A 21,485-nucleotide genomic window follows, 5' to 3' on the forward strand; every position below is an offset into this window, starting at 1 on the left:
CTTCGGTGCTGAGGAGAACATGTGGCCCACTCCCGTAACTGAGGCTTTTAATCTTCTTTCCGCACAAAGCTTCAAGCTTCTTGGGTACGAGTGTACTCTGGTTGTCTCCAGTTCCCAGACAGTTGCTATAGTTCAGTCCAAATACAAAGACCTGGGAGACAAAGAGTTTCATCTGAGTCATTTGGCCTAAAACTATGTTAAAAGCTCCCTTCTCTGCTTTGAAAGATACACTCAAGTTCAATTTGATAGCTCAGTAAGTAATGAGGCTGATAAAGCTGGCAAGAAAAATGCAACCTCTGCTGACATAAGTTAAGATTTAGAGCATCTGTCTATACAATGAAACTCAGGGAGCAGTATGGGGTAAAATAAGAGGTCTGAAACAAGAGACTGAAAGCAGAGAGAAGCATCGAAGGCCTAACTTTCCTACCCATCAGGTTTTCATCAACCCCCCACCTTTTCTCAGTCTTCTAACTGTACACTTTGAAGCCCATTCCCAAAACAACGCCTAACACCACAGCCTGAGTTTTCAGAGCCTCACCTCATCGCTGTCAGTAACGTACAGGGCTTCATTGGCTGAGGTGCCAAAGACGCACGCTTTCCGAATCGATGCGATTTCTTGAGGGGAGAGCAGAGTGAAGATTGGCCACTTTCCTACATCCACCATGACTCTGGCTTCAGGCAAGTCCTACAAATCAGCCAACATCTCTGCTACAACAAAGAGGACGCCAAGAAGAAATTAAATAGCCACTAAACTTAGAGAAACCTGCTAATAAAAACTAACGAAAGCTAATCCTAGAATAAACAAACTACCTTTGGTTACATGGATCACTCACCTTCCCCAGCAATGTGTCCAATCCTCTTTCTGCTTTCAAACCTGGGCCTCTGCCTGGAACGAGAGAACAAACTGCTAGAACCAGTTTTCCATCTTGCCTTCGCAGCAATCGGTGCTGATCTGCTCCATACATGCTCGCATACAACCACACAGCAGAGAATAGAGAGAAGACGTGCTACCTGGACAGAACCAGGGCCTCTATCCAGGGGTGTTTCTTCCCAGGTACCTAGAGAAACAAAGTGACAACACTGGACAGCCAATGCCCAGCTAGGAACATGTGTGTTTATGTTATTAATATCACAACCCATGCCCTTCACCACTACCCCCAGGACATGTACTTGTGGAAAATCCCTGCCACACACAGCCACCTGTCTAATGGTCGGCACAAGACAGTGCTCCAGTGAGTAGGGTGTGCAAAATCTAAGACTCGCCTAAGAGCTACAGGACAAAACCATAAAATGAAGTATAATCTACTTCTAGTTTCTATGACCACATTTTCTATATATATTCTGAAAAGCTATCACATGAACACAGATACGGCAATTTACCTTAATCTTACTGTAACGGCCCGCATACAAGCCATCAGTAACTTAAATGGCATCTCACAAGAAGTAGAGACGTGCACATTTCCATAAAACTATGAACTAGGGCCAGCGCTGTGGGTTAGCAAATGAAGCTGCCATCTGCAGTGCTAGCATCTCACAGGGGCGCCAGTTTGAGTCCTGCCTGCTCCACTTCTGATCCAGCTCCCTGCCAATAGCCTAGGAAAGCAGCAAAAAATGGCCCAAGTGCTTGTGTTCCCATACCCACAGGGGAGATCCAGAAGAAGCTCCGATCCTTTGGATCGGCCCAGCTCTGGCCAATGCAGCCATTTGGGGAGTGAACCAGAGGATGGAAGATCTTTCTTTCTCTCTTTCTGCCTTTCTGTAACTCCACCTTTCAAATAGATAAATAAATCTTAAAAATAAAACAAATAAAACTCTGAACCTTCATCTATTTACAGAGCTTTATGCAAAGGATCCTGGCCACAGCTCCAATTTTTCCAAGGTTAATAAGTATTTCTAGGCCGGCGCCACCACTCACCTAGCTAATCCTCCCCCTGCGGCACCGGCACCCCGGGTTCTAGTCCCTGTTGGGGTGCCGGATTCTGTCCCGGCTGCTCCTCTTCCAGTCCAGCTCTCTGCTGTGGCCCGGGAAGGCGGTGGAGGAGGCCCAAGTGCTTGGGCCCTACACCTGCATGGGAGACCAGGAGGAAACACCTGGCTCCTGGCTTCGGATCGGCGCAGCATGCTGGCTGAGGCGGCCATTTTGGGGGGTGAACCAACGGAAGGAAGACCTTTCTCTCTGTCTCTAACTCTCTGCTTGTCAAAAAAAAAAAAAAAAAAAGTATTTCTAGGGCCTGCATTATGGCACAGCAGGTTGAGCTGCCACTAGGGACACCAGCATCCCATATGCGTGCCAGTTTGGCTGTTCCACTTCTGATCTAGTTCCCTGCCAATGCACCTGGGAAAGCAGCAGAAGACAGCCCAACTGCTTGGGCCCTTGCACTTAGGTGGGAGACCCGGATGAAGCCCTTGGCGTTGGCCTGGTCCAACCCTGGCCATTGTGGCTATTTGCAGAGTAGGCCAGTAGATGGAAGATCTCTTTCGCGATCTCTCCCTCTCTCTCTGTAACTACTTTTCAAATAAATCTTTTAAAAAAAAATACTTTTAGAAAGTCCAGGGGCCACACAAGCACAAAATCCTATCATGCTAAGTGAATCTCTATTCTAGTTCTCACCTCTGGAAAGTGAAATAACATGAAACAGGTGATAAACACAACTACGACTTCCCAATGAGGACCAGACATCTTGAACCCTGAGACCTCCAAAGAGAGTCAAGAGAGGGGGGCTTGAGACCAAGTTCATCTGGTTCTAGCACCTCCTATAGATCTCAGAGTATCTCAGGACTTGTGTGTGACCAAGGCCTCAGTTCCCAACATCCAGAGAGATTTTCTCCTTTCAGTACCAACTTGGAATGGCAAGATCAGGTGCCTGCTATCTCCAAGAGTCTTAGCACATATTAAATAAGGGATTAGACAGTGTCAAATTAGGCTACTCCCTGTCACTGCATAGCCAGAATCCTTGAACAATTGAATTCTCTGACTTGTGTATGCAAGTGTGTGTTGTTGTGTGATGCTAGGGACAGGTAAAATGCTAGGGGGAAAGTAAAAAAAATAATACATCAACATAGTATTAAGAAAAAAAGTTTCAAACAGTAAAAAGTGTATTAGAGGGGCCGGTGATGTGGTCACCGGCCGGTGATGCAGGTTAAGCCACCACCTGCAACGCCAGTATCCCATACAAGCACCAGTTGGAATCCCAGATGCTCCACTTCTGATCCAACTCCTTGATAATGCACCTGGGAAAGCAGAAGTTGACCCAAGCACTTGGGCTCCTGCCACCCACGTGGGAGACCCAGTTGGACTTACCCAGCTCCTGGCTTTGGACTAGCCCAGCCCTGGCCATTGTGGCCTTTTGGGGAGTGAACCAATGGATGGAACATCTAACTTTTTTTTTTCTTTCAAATAAAATAAACTTACAAGAAAAAAGAGAATAGGAAAGTAAGTCTTGCCCTCATCCCTCTCTGATGCCCCCCCTTCCACAAAGGCATCTTTAAAAAACAAAAATGCGGGTTGCGCCACCTCTTGCAGTATAGGCATCCCACATGTATGCCAGTTCAGTTCGTGTCCCAGCTGATGTGTCTAGGAAAGCAGTGGAAATACTTGGGCCCTGGCACCCATATGGGAGACCTGAGGAAGCTTTGGGCTCTTGGCTTCACCCTGGCCCAGCCCTGGCCATTGCGGCCATTTGGGGAATGAACCAGCAGATGGAAGATCTCGAACTCTCTAACTCTGCCTTTCAAAACAAAATAAATCTTTAAAAACAAATAAACACAAACAAAAGCAAAAACATGTGGTGGACATTGTGAATCAGTAAGTTAAGCCCTTACTTGGGTCTCAAGCATCCCATATAGAAAGTAGTATGTGTTTAAGTCCCAGTTCCTCTGCATCTGATCCAGTTCCTGCTAATTAATGGCCATCCTAGAAGTCAGCAGATGACGGCCCAAATGTGGTTCCTGCCACCCAGATGGAGACTCAGGTTGATTTCTAGGCTCCTGGCTCTGGCCTGGCCCAGTTCCAACTGTTGCAGTCATCTGGGGTAGAGAGAACCAGCAGATGGAAGATCTCTTTCTCTGTCACTCTGCCTTTCAAATAAAAAATCTTTACACATGAACAGAAGCTTTATTCTCATATTTAACAATATACATTCTACATTAGCACACGTGGGCCTACTTCACTTGTCTTCAATGGTACAATGGTATTCCATGCCATCAATTTAACAACTGTTTCCTGCTGAGAGACATTTAAGTCATTTCTAGGCTTTTGCTGGGACAATAATCCAATTACTGTTTGCATATATTATGGTATATACAAATCTTATTATATGCATAAATTTTTAAGATACATTCCAAACAAACAAATGCTAAGTCAAAAATCTAATAGCTATTTTACCTTTGACACCTATTTCAAACTGTCCTCCAATAAGGTAGTCTGAGTACATAAAACTGCCATCAGTATAAGACAATACCTGCTCGTCCACATTCTTAACACACAGTGAATTACCATGCCCTCTCAGCTCCATTCAAAATAGCATTTTTCTTATGATGAGTGAGGCTAGGTATCATTTTAAAAAGTAATCACAGGGCCAGCACTGTGGCACAGCGGGTTAACACCCCAGCCTGCAGCACCTGCATCCCATATGGGCACCAGTTCAAGTTCTGGCTGCACTGCTTCCGATCCAGAGATCTCTGCTATGGCCTGGGAAAGCAGTAGAAGATGGCCCAAGTTGTTGGGTCCCTGCACCCACGAGGGAGACCTGGAAGAAGCTCCTGGCTCCAGATCAGCTAAGCTCTGGCCATTGCGGTCTTTTGGGGAGTGAACCAGCAGATGGAAGATCTCTCTCTCTTTGGCTCTACCTCTCTCTGTAAATCTTTCAAATAAATAAAATAAATCTTTAAAAAAAAAAAAAAAGGTAATGCAAAAACTCACAGCACAATGTGTCAAACACTGCCCTAAGTATATGTATACTTAGCAACTCATTTCAACTCACTTTAGCATAAGGAAATGGAGGGAAAGAGATTGTAAGCATTTGCTCAGACTCCTAAGTGGCACAGTCAGGATGTGAATCCAGACAGCTGGAGACCAACTCTGCACTTTTTACCACTTGGTCTCATATGTTTAAGAGAGACATTAACTTGGGGCTGGCGCTGTGGCGTAGCAGCACCTGCAGTGCCAGCATCCCATATGGGTGAAGTTCCAGCTGCTCCACTTCCAATCCACCTCTCTGCTAACGTGCCTGGGAAAGCAGTGGAAGATGGTCTATGTCCTTGGGCCCCTGCACCCACCTGGGAGACCCAGAAGAAGCTCCTGGCTCCTGGCTTCAGAGCAGCCCAACTCCAGTAGTTGCAGGCATTTGGAAAGTGAACCAGCAGATGAAAGATCTACTTTCTGCTTCTCTGCAACTTTGCTTTTCAAATAAATAAATAAAAAGAGAGAGAGACCTTAACTCATACAATGGCATTTTAAAAAGTTAAGGGAAAATGGAATTTTGAAATTCATGTAGTTTTTTCCTAAAATGCATTTCCCATAAACTTTAGATCCTTTGTATGATTTCAAAAATTCTTGTACCACAATAGACATTTTTATTTAGTTTTCCATGATCTTTTTGAAGTACCCAGGATAAGTCAACCTCTTGTGAAAAATGCCTGTTTTCTCTACTGGATCATAATTCTTGTTCTTGATATATAAGTACTCCTTGTATAGTAAGATTATCTTAAATGGTTTCAAAAGTTTAAAAAAAAAAAAAAAACAGCAAAGAATAGATACCTCTCAAATACCCTGCCTTATGTCTCTTAGACAACAGATGGGGAAAGGAGTCACATGAAGGTAAGCAATGTAAACACCCATAAGCAGGTAGATAAATCAAAATTCAGAAGTGCATTTCCCCGGAATATGAACTAACTTGGCCTTCAAAATTTTACAAGTTAAAAGTATTAGCCAAAAATGTAAGATTTACCACCTTTAAAATTATAATACAGGAGATGGCATGACGCAGTAAGTTAGCTGCCACCTACAATGCCCACATCCCATACTGCAGTGCCAGTTCAAGTCCTGGCCACTCCACTTCCAACCCAGCTCCCTGCTAAGGCATCTAGGAAGACAGCAGAAGATGGCCCAACTATTTGGGCCACCGCACCCATGTGGGAGACCCAGATGGAGCTCCAGGCTTCGGCGCAGACCAGCCCTAGCCATTCTGGCCATTTGGGAGTGATGCAGCAGATAAGAGATCTCTTTCTCTCTCTCTTTCTCCCTCCCTGCCTCCCTCCCCCCAGCTCTCTCCTTCCCCATCCCTTCCTCTATCACTCTACCTTCCAAATAAATAAATTTTAAAAATTATAATATAAAAATTATAACACACAAGGGTATTAACCATTCAAAACCATGTAACTTCCTGACAGCAGTACAATTACCCTGAAAGCTTTAATCAGAGACAGAAACTCTGCCCTGAGGGTTTGCTAACATACTGCAACAGCAAGTGAACTTTCATCATGATGATTACAATGAATGGAGCTTACTCAGCGCCAAGTTGCTTGAAGCTTGTTTTACAAGGTAATTCTCCGAAGACTTGTAAATTACGAGTCAATATTAAAAAGTGTGCATGCATCTATGCCCAGTAGTCTTGGTATGGCAGAAAGGCTGGGTTCCCGTGCCCCATGTGAGACCCAGAATGAGTTTCGGCTCCAGGATTTGGCCTGGCCCAGCCATAGTTGTTGTGAGCACTCGGGGGATGAACCAGCAGATGAAAGACCTTTGTCTTTCTGTCTCTGCCTTTCAAATAAAAATTAAAAACAAACAAACCAGAATCTGCCTTGTTGGAGACACTGTTAAGCAGCTTCACATACATTATTTCATTCAATCTTCATGATAATCTTTCAAGGAGGAAAAGATAATCCATTCTTAGAAGATGAGGACTATGGCTCTCAGATGATTACTGGCCAAGGTCACAATTCAGTAACTGGCATGGTTAGAATTCACTCCCACTCTTTCCTTTCTTCACACAGAAGGGCCTTCCATCCTGGCCCTTCATTGCTCAACTTCTCCAGTATTACCTCCTTCTGACTTTATCTCATCTCACAAAATGAATACCGGAACCTGTTCAAAAATTCCCCCACAATGTCTCTACCTGGATTTGCCTGGTTAAATCTCATAAACATCTGTTCCTTCACTCTTCCAACAACCAGTGGGAGACAGGGTTTTCATGTGATCTCTGTCCTCAGAGCTCACAGCAGCACAAGGTGCATTTTGGGCTACAGAATGCTAAAGCACAAACTATGTCTCCATTGAACTACACTCAACCTGGGCTGATGACAAAAACAGGTATCTTCAGAATTCCAGTAAGGTTCTCTGAGAGGTTTCGTGGAGTTATTAAAAAACCCAGGATGTGGGGCAAGCAGCAGGCCTAATATCGGAGGATCAGAGTTCACTGTCTACCTCCAGCTCATGCTAATGCAGATCCCAGAGGCAGCAGTTATGACTCAAGTACTTGGGTCCCTGCCAACCACAGTGAAGACTTGGATTGTGTTTCTGGGCCAATGTGAACAAATAAATGAATATTTTTAATGAAACAAAATGAATGCTTAATTTTTTGAGAAAGATTTTATCCCTAAAGCTGTTAAAAGTTTTAACATGTATAGTTAGGGCCGGCGCCGCGGCTCACTAGGCAATTCCTCCACCTGCGGCGCCAGCACCCCAGGTTCCAGTTCCGGCTAGGCCGCCGGATTCTGTCCCAGTTGCTCCTCTTCCAGTCCAGCTCTCTGCTGTGGCCCGGAAGTGCAGTGGAGGATGACCCAAGTGCTTGGGCCCTACACCCACATGGGAGACCAGGAGAAGCACCTGGCTCCTGGCTTCAGATCGGCGCAGCGCGTCAGCCGCAACGCACCGGCCATAGTGGCCACTTGGGGGGTGAACCAACGGAAAAAGGAAGACCTTTCTCTCTGTCTCTCTCTCTCTAACTCTGCCTGTCAAACAAAAACAAACAAAAAAGATGTATACTTAGATTCACAACCTGAAGTGGCAGGATGTTTCAGATGAAACCTATAAAATGAATTAATACAAAATTAAATCTAGAAGGTAGGAATGTAACATGGCTTAGCCTTTGTGGAGTACAGTATGGCGTTTCCTCAAAAAACTAAACAAAATTACCACACAGTATACCAATTCTACTAGTATAGACTATATATAACCCACCAACATTCAAAAAAAGAAAGAAAGAAAAGAAAAATAGAACAAATAGACTGATGTATGCCAGTGGTCACAGAAGCATGATTCACAATAGCCAAAATATGGGAACAACTCAAATGTCCATCAACAAACGAGTGGATAAACAAAACGTGGCCAAAACAGAATAGTCAGCGTTAGGAAGGAAATTCTGTTAAGCACTAAAACAGCGATGAACTTTAAACATATGTTAATGTGAAGTAAGTTAGATACAAAAAGACAAACACTGAATGATTCTATTTAGATGAGAAACCTACAAGAGTCAAATTCAGAAAGAAAGTAGAATGCTGGTTGCCAGGCACTGGGGGAGGTGGGAATGGAAAATTACAATTTAATAGGGGCAGAGTTTCAATTTGGGATGATGAGAAAGTCTTTAGACGGTGGTGATGACTGCAAAACAATATGAATGAATTTAAGTCATTCAACTAAGGATTCAAAAGTGGTTAAAATGGTTAATTCTGTTACATATATTTTATCACAAATTTTAAAAACATCAGATAGGGGCCAGCACTGTGGCACATCAGGTAAAGCCACCGCCCACAGTGCCAGCATCCCATATGGATGTTGGCTCAAAACCCTGCTGCTCCACTTCTGATCCAGCTCTTTGCTATGGCCTGGGAAAGCAGTAAGGATGACTCAAGTCCTTGGGCCCCTGCACCCACATGGAAGACCCAGAAGAAGCTCCCAGTTCCAAACATTGTGGCCATTTGGGGAGTGAACCAGCGGATGGAAGACTTCTCTCTTTCTCTCTGCCTCTCTGCAATTCTGCCTTTCAAATAAATGAAATATATCTTTAAAAAACAAATCAGATAATGATGCCATAGGCTTACATCAAATCTCCATTAATAAACTCAAACACTGGCCAGTGCTGCAGCTCACTTGGCTAATCCTCCTCCTGTGGCGCCAGCACCCCGGGTTCTAGTCCTGTTCGGAGCGCTGGTTCTGTCCCAGTTGCTCCTCTTCCAGGCCAGCTCTCTGCTGTGGCCCGAGAAGGCAGTGGAGGATGGCCCAAGTGCTTGGGCCCTGCACCCGCATGGGAGACCAGGAAGAAGCACCTGACTCCTGGCTTCGGATCAGTGCAGTGCCCCGGCCGTAGCAGCCATTTGGGGGTGAACCAATGAAGGAAGACCTTTCTCTCTGTCTGTCTCTCTGTCTAACTCTGCCTGTCAAAAAAAAAAAAAAAAAAAAAAAAAAAAAGAGTCTGGTTGGGGCTCCAGCATCCCAACCAGGAGAGCCAGAGTTCGAGTCCTGGTCTGTTCTTGATCCCAGCTTCCTGCTAATATGTACCCTGGGAGGCAGCAGGTGATGACTGAAGTGGCTGGGTTCCTGCTTCCCAGGTGGGAGACCTGGACTGAGCTCCTGGCTCCTGGCCTTGGTGTGGCCCACCCCCGCTATTACAGGCATCCAAGCAGGGATCCAGCAGATAGAAGCAGTCACACAAATTTTTAAGAAAATTTTTTTTTTAAAAGAAAACCTATCTTGCGTCCTAGACTTCCTCTGTGTCAGCCAGCACTACAGATCAACACCCCACTCCCAGGGATGGCCTTTCCCAGGTACTTGCACCATCCCTTAGAGAGCTCTGGCATGGGGAAGAAAAGGTTATTTTCTTTTATACTCACAAAGCAAATTCAGTCAGGACAAACGCAGACCTTCCAATTTTAGAAATCTACATTTAGACCTGGAGGGCTGAGGGAGGTAGCAACCAATCTTTTGATTCCTCTAGGAGCACATCTACTTGACTTTCCCCTGGGAACCCAGTATTAAGGGAGGGTGGAGAGCATTTTATTTTACTGATCTAGCAAAAAAATATACTGGAATATGTCTACAGAATTTGAAAAACATGAAATATGGAAAAGTGATAGAGGAAAACTTTGTTTCATTAAGTAAGGGTCTCGATATCAAACAATACTAGGAATTTAGGGTTGAACCACAAGCACACAGCTTCCACACAGACTTCATCACTCACACTCACACACACACACACACACACACACACCCTTTCTAATCAGAATGCATCTGGCACAGGGAGACTGATGCCACCAGCAGGACTTCTCTGGACTTGCCTTTTGCTGACCTAAAAGCCTGCTAAGGAAAAAAGGCCAGGACAGAGTACACAGCCCTTAGAACTGATAGTACCCAGACACTGACTTTTCTCCTGCTGTCATTCTTGGAGCGGGAAGGGAGTTTCTACTATTCTTTAACACGGAAGCTGACTGAGGAAACCAGGACTCTGAATGTTGAACAAGTCATTTACAATGGCCCATGCACTCTTCAGTAGACAAGGCTATAGCCAGGTTCTGACTGCTCGAAACACAATGTCAAACATGCAAAATGATTTTCAAACACAAAACACTTAACTAAAGCGCTTAACAGTGTACACTGAACAGAGGTTTCTCTATTTTCATAAGCCAGATTTAAGTTGCCAAACTACCTTACAATAGGAATTTATTTATAGTCAGTGTGCTATTGATAGAAAAGCACTGCCGTATGACATTATGGACACAATAATAGCATACGTTAATTCTTCTTCCACATAGCTCCAGATACCAAGAACACTGAGGACACCACAAAGCAATACAATCATGGCTGAAGTTCTCCCAGAAAGCAAGTGGAGGCCTAGAGTACAAATACAACTGGAGTAACTAAGCTAACAATGAGATACAATCAAGTCTATAGGCATGCGACAGCTGTTAATGTGTTACATGGGGGGAAAATCTGCAAAGTTGTGACAACTACATAAAAATTCTATATGCCAGGAAACTGCTGTAGGAAACCTCAGAAACAAGGTTCTCGAAGTTCTAGCAGATATTAAATGTACGCATTCCCGCAGGGACGATCCAGTCCCTGCGGGAACAAGTGCTCTTCAGAGCCTCCTTGCTTTTCTACCAAGAAAAGTTCCCAGTGGAGCACAAAGGACTCAAGGACTTGGCCATCTTTTCCCCATTATGAGTATATGTATAAGAAAATTGTAGAATAAAAGAGTTTTAGGGTTAAGCTTTTTTGTGTTCAACACTACATCCTAATACGTCATCTACGTATACTACAGCAAAATTGATTCAAAAACTCTCTCAAAGAGCAGCCAAATGTTACTCTTGCCAGTTTCTTCCAAACTTATGATGGCCTTTTGAGACAGCAGATGTTATACGTCTGATTTAGACAATAAATGTATTTCTCAGGTACAGATAAACCTCTAAGATAGGCAGCCTCAAACAGTTTAAAATAAAAGTACAACTTACCCACTTTAATGGCTGCAAGTAGGAGGCGAGGCCCATCTCAGATGTGCTGAGACACCGCTACTGGCCCAGCTGCTAGAGCAGCTGCCACCCACTTCCCTCTTCTGCAAGCTCACAGAATTAGAAGGATGAAAGAGAAACTAAGTCCCGAAGCCTTGACACGTTCCCAGGGAGCCTGAGAATGCAGCATCTCCAAATCAATTTGTCACCCTTCACAGAGATGCAGCTGGAGCCACCTATACAAGTGACTGGAAGTAAGCCTCAACCTGTCATTTAAAATAATAGCATGACTGCCGTTTCAGAATTCCCCATCACTGATGGTCACTACCCTTTGCCTCAGTTTTGTTCAAATTCCTCATTCATTTTGAGCAAAACAGTGTAAGGTCCTGTGACTGTCCCCTCCCAATCACCAATCAGGTATGTGACTGGAAGCACAGCTTCAGTAACAGCCTGGGGAAGTGTTTTCTTTGGCCCCATCATCCAAGGGGGGCTGCTTTCATTTCACTGCACAGAAGCTTCTGGCAACTCTAGGATGAAGGGAATCAGCTCAATGTAAGAAGTAATTGTGGGGCCGGCACCATGGCTCACTAGGTTAATCCTCCGCCTGCAGCGCCGGCATCCCATAGGGGCGCCGGTTCTAGTCCCGGTTGCTCCTCCTCCAGTTCAGATCTCTGCTGTGGCCCGGGAGGGCAGTGGAGGATGGCCCAGGTGCTTGGGCCCTGCACCCGCATGGGAGACCAGGAGAAAGCACCTGGCTCCTGGCTTCAGATCAGCGCAGCTCCAGCCTTTGCAGCTATTTGGGGAGTGATCCAGCGGGAGGAAGACCTCTGTCTCTGTCTCTCTCTCTCTCTCTCTCTGTAACTCTACCTGTCAAATAAATAAACAAAATCTTTAAAAAAAAAAAAAAGTATTTGTACCAAAGCCAGGCATTCAGGTTGGAAAAGCAAACAACCTAACCAGCAACTGTATGGGTTGCAAAAAATAATAGTGATTCAGTGTGGTAAGTGTCATCTTATGAATGTGTTGCTTTATGAGATACTTTTATTTATTTATTTATTTTGTTTTGTTTTTTGGACAGGCAGAGTGGATAGTGAGAGAGAGACCAAGAGAAAGGTCTTCCTTTTTCCGTTGGTTCACCCTCCAATGGCCGCCACAGCTGGCACGCTGCGGCCGGCGTACCGCACTGATCCGAAGGCAGGAGCCAGGTGCTTCTCCTGGTCTCCCGTGAAGTGCAGGGCCCAAGCACTTGGGCCATCCTCCACTGCACTCCCTGGCCACAGCAGAGAGCTGGCCTGGAAGAGGGGCAACCAGGAAAGAATCTGGCGCCCCAACCGGGACTAGAACCCGGTGTGCCGGCACCGCTAGGTGGAGGATTAGCCTATTGAGCTGCGGCGCCGGCTGAGATACTTTTATTTTCTAAAGGAAACCAGAAAAAAGAAATCTCAATGACTAGAATGTTTTTCTAGATGGGTGTTGTGGTGCAGAGGGTTAAGTCGCTGCTCAGAACACCCATCATCCCATATCAGTGTGCCAGGAGAGTCCCAGTTACGCTGCTTCTGAACCAGCTCCCTAGTGCATCCTGAGAGGCAGCAGATAACGGCGCAAGTGCTTGGGCCCCTGCAATGCAGGTGGGAGACCCGGATGGAATTCCTGGCTTCTGGTTTGAGCCTGCCCCAGGCGTGATTCTTGTGGGCATTTGAAGAATGAACCAGCAGACAGAATATCTATTCCCCTCCCTCCTGTCACTCTGCCTTCCAAGTAGATGAGAATAAACATTTAAGTCTACATATACACACATACAACATTTTTCTACTGTCTTTCTCTTTGTTACACTGAACACATTAATACTTCATTCTGTTTTTCTGATGAATGGGATGGAGGTCAAGTTCAATCCTATTTACAGTTGCACGAACCTTTCCTAGGCAGGTGTCCCGAAAGTAATCTCATCTACTAGTCTGGCTGTCTGGAAAGCATCAACTACACCCCACGAGGATGTGAAGCCAAACTCAAACTCCAGCAGTGAGCAGGCAGAACCACACTCATTCAGTGAATGGCTCCCAGGTGTCCTTATGTCGACAGGACAGAGAGCCAACACTGCCGCCCCTGCAACATCTACGGGGATGGAGGGGAGATCGGGCCAGTGCTCCGATGGGGAGGGTCAGATACTGTGAAAGCAGCGGCACTGGGAAGTGTGCTTCTGCTAACGAGCAGAGCTGCCAACAACAGCGAGCTGTATCTCAGGCAAAGGTCCAGGGAAGGAACCTAAGGAGGCCTGCGTGGCTGCGGCCATCAGCTCAGCCTTTATCCTAAGAGCAATGTGTAATCCCCAAAGGGTCTCACGCAAGAAGTGACATGGTCAGATGTAGGTCTGTGAACGATTCCTCCGGCTGAAAGCAGGACTAGATGAGGGTGAGGAACAACTGCCTAGAGGGAGTAACCCAGGAAAGAAATGGTGGATGCCTGCACCACGGGGAGGGAGAGCGCTGGACAAGACAGAGACCCGGGAGGACTCTGGGGCTGGCTGAATGGCAGGAGCTCACTGGCTGAGGGAAGGGCAGAGCCAGTGTGTGAGATGCTAGTGAGTGAGAGTCACTATGACACAAGGCACAGCGCGGCAGGGGGACGAGGCACCTTACCCTGGACATCTTCAGTCAGGTGCCTGTGGCATATCACAAACAGCCTAACTCAGAAATTCTGAAGCTCATGAAAGATCTGTCTGGAGATTTGGAAATGTGGTGTAAGATCACTGAGGGGAAAGTGCATGGACCAAGAAGAGCAAAGAATCTTAAGCAGAAGTCCAAGGATTCTGAAGAGACTGCGAAGGAACATCCAGAGAGGACGACAGCCAGGAGAGCCCGGGTCGTGAGACTGGGTGGGAGGTGGGCATTGCAAGAGGAAGCCCGCCTGCACGGCATAGGGCCGAGCAATGCGCACTGGGTTCCACAGAGAGAATTACGGTGACCTCAACCAGAGTCCCCAGGAGGCTGTCGACGGAAGAAGTCAGACTGCAGCAGGCTGCTGAGTGTGAAAGGTGAGGAAGAGGAAAGAGTAAACATCAACTGCGTGTTGGAGAAACTCCACTGAAGGAAAGAAGAGAGCCACGCCAGCAATGGTAGAAAAAGATGGAGTTGAGGAGCACTTTTTGGTAGCCTTTTCATCTGAAACATGTAAGAGACCTGAACACCTTTAAGTGCTAATGGGAAGGGCCAGGAGAAAGATCCAAGTTAGAGAGGAGGATGTGACATCGAAAGGAGGCTCTTAAGAAAGTAACAGGGAATGGAACAGGACAGGAAGCAGAGACGCACAAGGAGCTGCAGAAAGAGCAAAGTCCTCTGTTACAACACAAGAAGAGGGAAGGATGCGTATTGGATGACACGAGTCTAAAGGCTGGGGCTGTGTGAAGACACTCATTCCTCCTCTCTCTGTGCTTAGTCCACATCTTCCACACTCACCAGCCACGCACAAGGGTTCAGGGTCTCCATATCCTCACCAACCTCTATTACTGTCTGCAGGTATTACAGCCATCCTAGTGGCAATGAGGCAGCGTCACGCTGCGGTTTTGGTTTGCATTTGGAGACATTATCTTCTAGGTCACCTCTATTTCTTTGCGAAGAGTTAAGGCTTTCACAAAAAGTGAGATGGAACAGCTGACCTCTGAAAACACAGCCTCTCATGTCCCTCACGGGTGTTCACTGCACATCTCACATGAAGATGTGTGACTACACCCATGGTGCGAACCTCATCAGCACATCTGTCTCACTATGCATAATTCCTTTAAAATGCTTCCGATAGCACAAAGTGCGTGTTTAGAATCAGTATCACACTTACAAATAACCAAGGAGACAAAATAAAATGATTTTTTGATTTAACGAGCTATCTTTTATAGTATGAGACACAGCCACAGACTTTGGTTTAAGTAATTCAGTAAGTACATTCCTATGTAACATGAAGTAAAGATTTAACTCGTTTAGAGATTTATCAGCATAGTTAAGGCATGCTACTGCATATATTCATCATAACTTTGTGTTCAGGGTTCACATCTTAAGACAAACTTTTGTGCTCCAGATGTATACCAAGGGTTTTAAGGGACAAGAGGTTATGTTGTTGCTTTAGTTCTCTCTTGCTGAATACTACACCATCCCAAAGACAGCAGCCATTTATTTCTCCCAGCTGAGCTCACTCATGAGGTTGCAGGTACTGCTAGCTTCAACAGGGCTACAGCAAGCCTCACTCATATCTGGGACAACCCAAGTGGTCTCTCTCACTCTCCACAGTCTGGTCCAACCACCTCCTATACATCCATCTGATTGGCTTCCGTAAGAGTGAAGGCTAACGCCACCACACCTCTTAAGGACTACGCCCAGAACTAGCACAGAATCACCTCCATCACCTTCTACTGGTCAAACAAGTCACAAGGCCAGCCTAGATTCCAGTGGCGCAGAAATAGACTGCCCCTCCTGATGGCAGGAGCTGGCAATCAAGTACACCGAAGGGAGGAACTGCTGGCAGTCATCTTCGGAAACAACCTATCACAGCCGTAAACACTACTGAAGGTTTCCACTACACAACAGGGACTTCAGGATTCAAACACTTGTCTACTTCCAAAACAAGAACTTTTTCTTACACGTCAAAAAGAGTATTCCTTTAAAGAGCTGACCATGTGGAATGCTAACCTCAGAAAAGTCTCTCAATCTTCTTTTCCAGGGTGATGAGAAGGACAGACATCATTTTTTTGAGAATGGTCTAAATGTAGTTCTCCATGGATTAGGTTTATCCCTTCTTGAAATCATTTCACACCTTACAATTTATTATGTGTGCATAAGTTGACTTCATTTTTTTTTAAAGATTTATTTGAAAGGCAGAGTTACAAAGAAGCAGAGGCAGAGAGCGAGCAAGAAAGGTCTTCCATCCACTGGTTCACTCCCTAGGTAGCCCCACCATCTGCAGCTGAGCCGATCCAAAGCCAGGAACCTCTTCCTGGTCACCCAAGTGAGTACAGGGGCCCAAGCACTTGGGCCATCTTTCTTCACTGCTTTCCCAGGCCACAGAAGAGAGCTGGATCAGAAGTTTAACAGCCCTGACTCGAACCAGTGCCCATGTGGGACGCCAGCACTGCAGGCTGCAGTTTTACCCATTACGCCACAGCGCTGGCCCCTTGATTTCACTTCTCTCTCTCTCTGCCTCTCTGTAACTCTGCCTTTCAAATAAATTAATTAATTAAAAAAAATCTAGGGGCTGGCACTGTGGCAAAGCGGGTTAAAGCCCTGGCCTACAGTGCCAGCATCCCTTCTGGGTACCAGGTTCCAGTCCTGGCTGCTTCACTTTAGATCCAGCTCCTGACTAATGCTCCTGGGAAAGCAGCAGAAGATGGCCCAAGTCCTCGGCCCTTGCACCCATGTGAGAGACCCAGAAGAGGCTCCTAGCTCCAAATCAGCTCAGCTCCAGCCATTGTGGCCATCTGGGGAGTGAACCAGCAGATGAAAGACCTTTCTTTGCCTCTCTCTTTTTCAAATAAATAAATATTTTTTAAAAAAAGTATCTAGCAGTCCAAAATATAGAAGTATTCTTAGCTACTTAAACTATATACTCTATCCAAACTGTATACATTCAAGAATCAAACAGATTTGGAAAATGCTTCACCACCAAAACTCTTGCTACTGACTCTTCTGAACTAGATTCGGTTATCGTATTATCACTCACAATCTGAAATCTCACTATCAGAACTCAGGAACCCAACAAATTTGTATAGGAGAAGTACTTACACCCCAAAATATTAACTGTCACATTCAGATAATATAATCCCAGGTTATGCACAATATTTCTATATGTTCGAAATGTTGTTCCATTCTCTGCAAAAATATTTAATTACGTCTATTCTGTAGACTAAGCATACTTGGAAATGTTTTGTATTAAGTATATATTGTGGTCAAATACATAATCGATTTAGAGAATTATTTGATAAACTTTCTCTAGGAAATTTATTTTATTTAAATGTAACCAACATCGCACCTCTCTAGTGCTTTCCTTAACACGAATACAACATGCAACACTTTAGATTTTTTTAAAATCACAGAATGTATGAAAATGTGTTCTAAAGCGTTGCTTGGACTCCACGCTCCTGGGAGCCCAAACCTTACTTCCTATGCATCACTTACTGTTTCCTGCAGCACACAAAGAAGGAATATCATCATCATCAAAGCCCTTCACTTCCTTTCAGTTTCATCTTCCCCACAATGACTCAGATAAAGGGAGACAGCTTCCAAGCTTCCCAGCTCCTGACTATTAAGCGGGGCCAAGTGCTTGCTGCAGCATACAGGCACTCTTATTAAAAACGTAGACGATTCCTCAAAGCTAAAAGCTTGACAACTTCAACTTTTATGGCCTTTCGTTTTCTGAAGTTCCAGAAGCTAATCATTTGGAATACACAAATAAAGAAAAAAAAAATCTTGCATAAGAAACCCCTTTTAAAGATTCTCTCCTCGAAAGAAACAGACTAAAGGGTAGAAGAAAGGGACTTGTCTAGCAGCATTAACAATAGACCGGTCTTCACCAGGTGGATTAATGGATTAAAACCCATCCCACAGATGAACTGCTACGTTAATAGCATCTGAATACAGTGATTCCAGCCCCAACGCAGTTCAGAGGGGTGAAACTCACCCAGTGCTCCCTTCAAACGCATGCTCGTAAAGTTTAAAGCCGCTAGGAACCGGCTGTCAGGGTTCCATCCGTTTTCCATCCCTCCCGGCGCGATCCCTGCACGCTCGGGCATTTTGAGGATGTGCGCCCACAACACACAGCAATTTCAGAAACTCAGCTTTCACCCTCTAAGGCCTTTAATCCACCCCCCACCAAAAAAAGAAAGAAAAAAGGCACGTGAGACCCTGAATCTGATTCTGCAAGACCATCATTACAAGATTGCTTTGTAAGACGGTATGCCCCAGCTGCAGAGAGTTCTGGAGCAGATGGCTCTATCCTGTCTGCGGATAAACAAAAAGCCCCGAGCAGAGCCAGGGCAGAGCGCGCCCCAATGGGCATCTTAAATAAAATGGAGTGGATCCGAGGCAGGACAGGGGAAGCGTCGCTAACTCAGGTCACCGCACTCCTGGATAAAGGTCCCCAGTCCCCTCTGTGGATTCCGCGCGTGGGGAAAGGCACGCAGTCAAGAACACGGTCTGTGGCACTCCTACCGCGGGGAGGTGAAGGAGCCGATGCCAAGTTTTCGGCAAGGGCCGAGGGAGGATGGGCAGTGCCCGAGGCGAGGTCTCTCCCGGCACAACGGCGCCCACAGCAGCGAGACTTAGGCTACGGGCACAACGGCCGGCGTCTGTGCTGCCAAAGGACAGGCAGCCAGGAAAACTTTTCCTCCTCTCCCCACCCTCCCCTCTATCCTCCTCCGCGCAGGACACGGGAGCTGAGGTGCCAGCGCCCCCCGCCCCGGACGCAGCGCCCGCGGGCCCGGGAGGCGGCGAGGGCGCGGAGTAACGGAGCGCGCCCGGCCTGGCCCGGCCCGCGGGGAGGGAAAGGGGCAGACGCGACCTCCGTGGGCTCTACGCCGCGCTCATACGCTACCTGCGAGGCCGCCGCCGCCGCCGCGCCGTCCGGCCGGGCCGCGGGGAGCGCCGTGGGGATCTCCCGAGCTCCGCCAGCCGCACGAGCGGGAGCGAGCGACGGAGGGGGAGGAGCCGGAGGCGGAGCGTGAGGGCGCCGGGCCCGCCGGTCACGTGGCCGAGCGGCTTCACGTGACCCTGGGCGCTTGCCAGGCCCCGGCCCTGAACCCCTGCACCTTGGACCCTGGGACTGCCCGAGGCCCTGCAAGCATTCGCAGGGTGTCCCGCGGTGGCTGCTGCCTGGCCTCACTTGGTTTTGTCTCTCCAGCGCGAGGGGCGAGCCTCTGTCCTTCCTCGCCGGGTGGCTTCGCAGTGGGGAGGACCGGCCTCCTGCTCCAGGGAAACCCGGGACGGAAAAGCCAGCGGGGAAAACCCTTCCCCCGCAACTAGATGGGCCTTTGGCCCTGAGGCGCTGCCTGGGATAAATGGCCGCACAAGGGAGACATTTGTTTCACCTGGAAACCTGCCTCTGCCTCCCTACCCGGTTCGGATTGGAAACACCAAAGCCAGGGGCAGGGAAGATAGAGGTACCTGGGAAGCAGGCTGCCAAGGTCAGAAGGGACCCGAGAGGCCATCTGAGGCAAGTTATTTCTTATTACGAATACAAGTGCGTAAACTGAGGCCAGGAGAGGGGCTGCTGCCTGAAGCTCGCACGGAGAGCGCAGTCATCTTTGTAAAACACCATCCCGATCGCAGCACTCCCAGGTGGCACTGCAGGCTGAAGTCCACACTCCTGGCAAAGCACTGCATGCAACCGTGTTCAGATTTACCTTTCCCAGATAAACTCCCGTGAACAACCAGGAAAAACTCTTCGTTCTCTAAGCGTCACCGAACAGCTTCCTGATTAAAAGAAACCAGCTTTTCTTCACCTGCCCCTTGCGCAGTTTCTCTAGGCGCTGGTTTTCGTGATAACTTTCTTTGGAGTCTTCCTTTTCCCCTAAATCACTTTATTCTTCGTGTTTTTTCAGTCTTTTGCCTCCATCTGAAACGTCCGGAATCAATAAATTCCTTAAAACCTGAGCCAAGACAGGAAAGAGGTGAAAGCAGATTTCATTGAGACAGGATTACAGTTTGGAAATGGAGCCCAGTTGTGTGGATTGTATTTTCTGCTCTCTCCTTCTATCGCAATAGTTTCTGAATAAAATCTGTATTTACCCCTTCACTGTGGAGCTCCGTTATTCTTTAGCAACACCTGTTCTAGATTTTTTTTTTTTTTTGTCACTTAACACATAGCTAAGAAAAGCTACCCATGAAGGAAAGTGTTTTTGTTTTTTGTTTTCAACTCACGGTTTAAAAAGTTTGCTCTCCAAGACAAGGCAGGCTTGAGCTGTCTGGTGAGGATGCAGTGGCAGGAGCTTGCAGCACATGGCCAGAAGCAGGTTTTTATAATCATCTCAGGGCACTCCACCCAGAGACCTAAGGACCTCCCACTAGGCCCTCCTCCCAAACACCACAGTTGGATTGTTCCCACCCTCTGAGTCCCATAAACTTGTGACTTTGGGGCTCAAACATGTGCATGAGTTAGCAACCAAATCTTGTTCACCTCACAGCAACCCCCAAAGTACACATCAGGCTCCTACTCATCTTTCAAAATCCAGGTCAAACACCACCTACTCATCCTTGTAGTCTCTTCCTGCATCTGCCACCCAAATTCAGCAGCTTCGAGTCGTTAGGTAAATTCAGTGTCAGCTGCAACTTCTTCCTGGATCTCTTGAACACAGCACATATTCCGATAGGTAAATTTCACATTTCCCGAATGTGCTGTACGTTTCCTTGAGAACTGATTGTCCATTGCCATCTTCTCTCCTGGATGATGAACTCTTTTTTATAAGGGCTCTCTCAGCTTGGTACTGTCCCTAGCATGTTATAGATCCTCAATATCCTTTGAATCAAGTGGCTCAGCCAAAGTAGCAGTTTGGTGAGTTCACTGAAAGAGGACTATTTTGCTCAAAGAATTGGAATCAGGTTTTTTTTTCCTATAACCTGACAAAAGAATCTCTGTAAAATGTGGAAGGGCATGAGGCTTGAGTGATCATATATTTCCTGAGCATTCAATGTTCATTATGTGTCAGATATCATATGTGAAGCATCTTGGGGAATAAAAAGGTAAATGGGACACATTTTTGCTCATTCCAGAAGTTGCTAACCTTAAGGAATGTATAGTCTGGTTCATTATTCCAGGACAGGGTAAAGAAGTCTCATGATACAAGATGTAAGGAAACACAGAGGAAGCCCATAAACTAGGAGTTGGGAAAAAGCTTCCTGGACAGCTGAAGTTGGAGGATAAGTAGTAGAGGGAGGGAGAGGCACAGACTTGCAGAAGAGAACCCTGTGCTCAAAGGAAGTAAGTCATGAAACTTATTTTTCAGGGAATAGTAATTCAACCTGAATTGCTGGATGTGGTGACTTTATTTACCTCTGGGACAAAGGCAGCCT

The 21,485-nt window shown here is 46.4% G+C and overlaps 1 protein-coding gene across 18 annotated transcripts in view; it reads right to left on the reverse strand.

Moving 5' to 3' along the window:
• The window catches only part of RCBTB1 (RCC1 and BTB domain containing protein 1), a 46,427-nt gene extending 25,942 nt beyond the window's left edge, over positions 1–20,485 (reverse strand). Inside the window, exons 1-6 of one of the 18 annotated variants that reach the window (XM_089304181.1) lie at positions 20,337–20,485; positions 19,820–20,065; positions 5,278–5,399; positions 834–886; positions 539–705; positions 1–151 (exon numbers count right to left, since the gene is read on the reverse strand). In XM_089304181.1, coding sequence (XP_089160307.1) covers positions 1–151; positions 539–664 — 277 coding nt within the window. In that variant the 5' untranslated portion in view covers positions 665–705; positions 834–886; positions 5,278–5,399; positions 19,820–20,065; positions 20,337–20,485. Of the gene's footprint in view, positions 152–538; positions 709–833; positions 887–1,011; positions 1,059–3,822; positions 4,027–5,277; positions 5,400–19,011; positions 19,164–19,299; positions 19,782–19,819; positions 20,066–20,336 lie in introns of those variants that run through there. The other 17 variants (XM_089304180.1, XM_008273852.5, XM_008273850.5 and 14 more) reach the window with 17 other exon arrangements.
• Between the last annotated feature and the right edge of the window lie 1,000 nt (positions 20,486–21,485).

Source organism: Oryctolagus cuniculus, chromosome 9 (genome assembly GCF_051225735.1).
Source record: "Oryctolagus cuniculus isolate XC-2025 breed Fujian yellow rabbit chromosome 9, ASM5122573v1, whole genome shotgun sequence".
Taxonomy (NCBI): Eukaryota; Metazoa; Chordata; class Mammalia; order Lagomorpha; family Leporidae; genus Oryctolagus; species Oryctolagus cuniculus.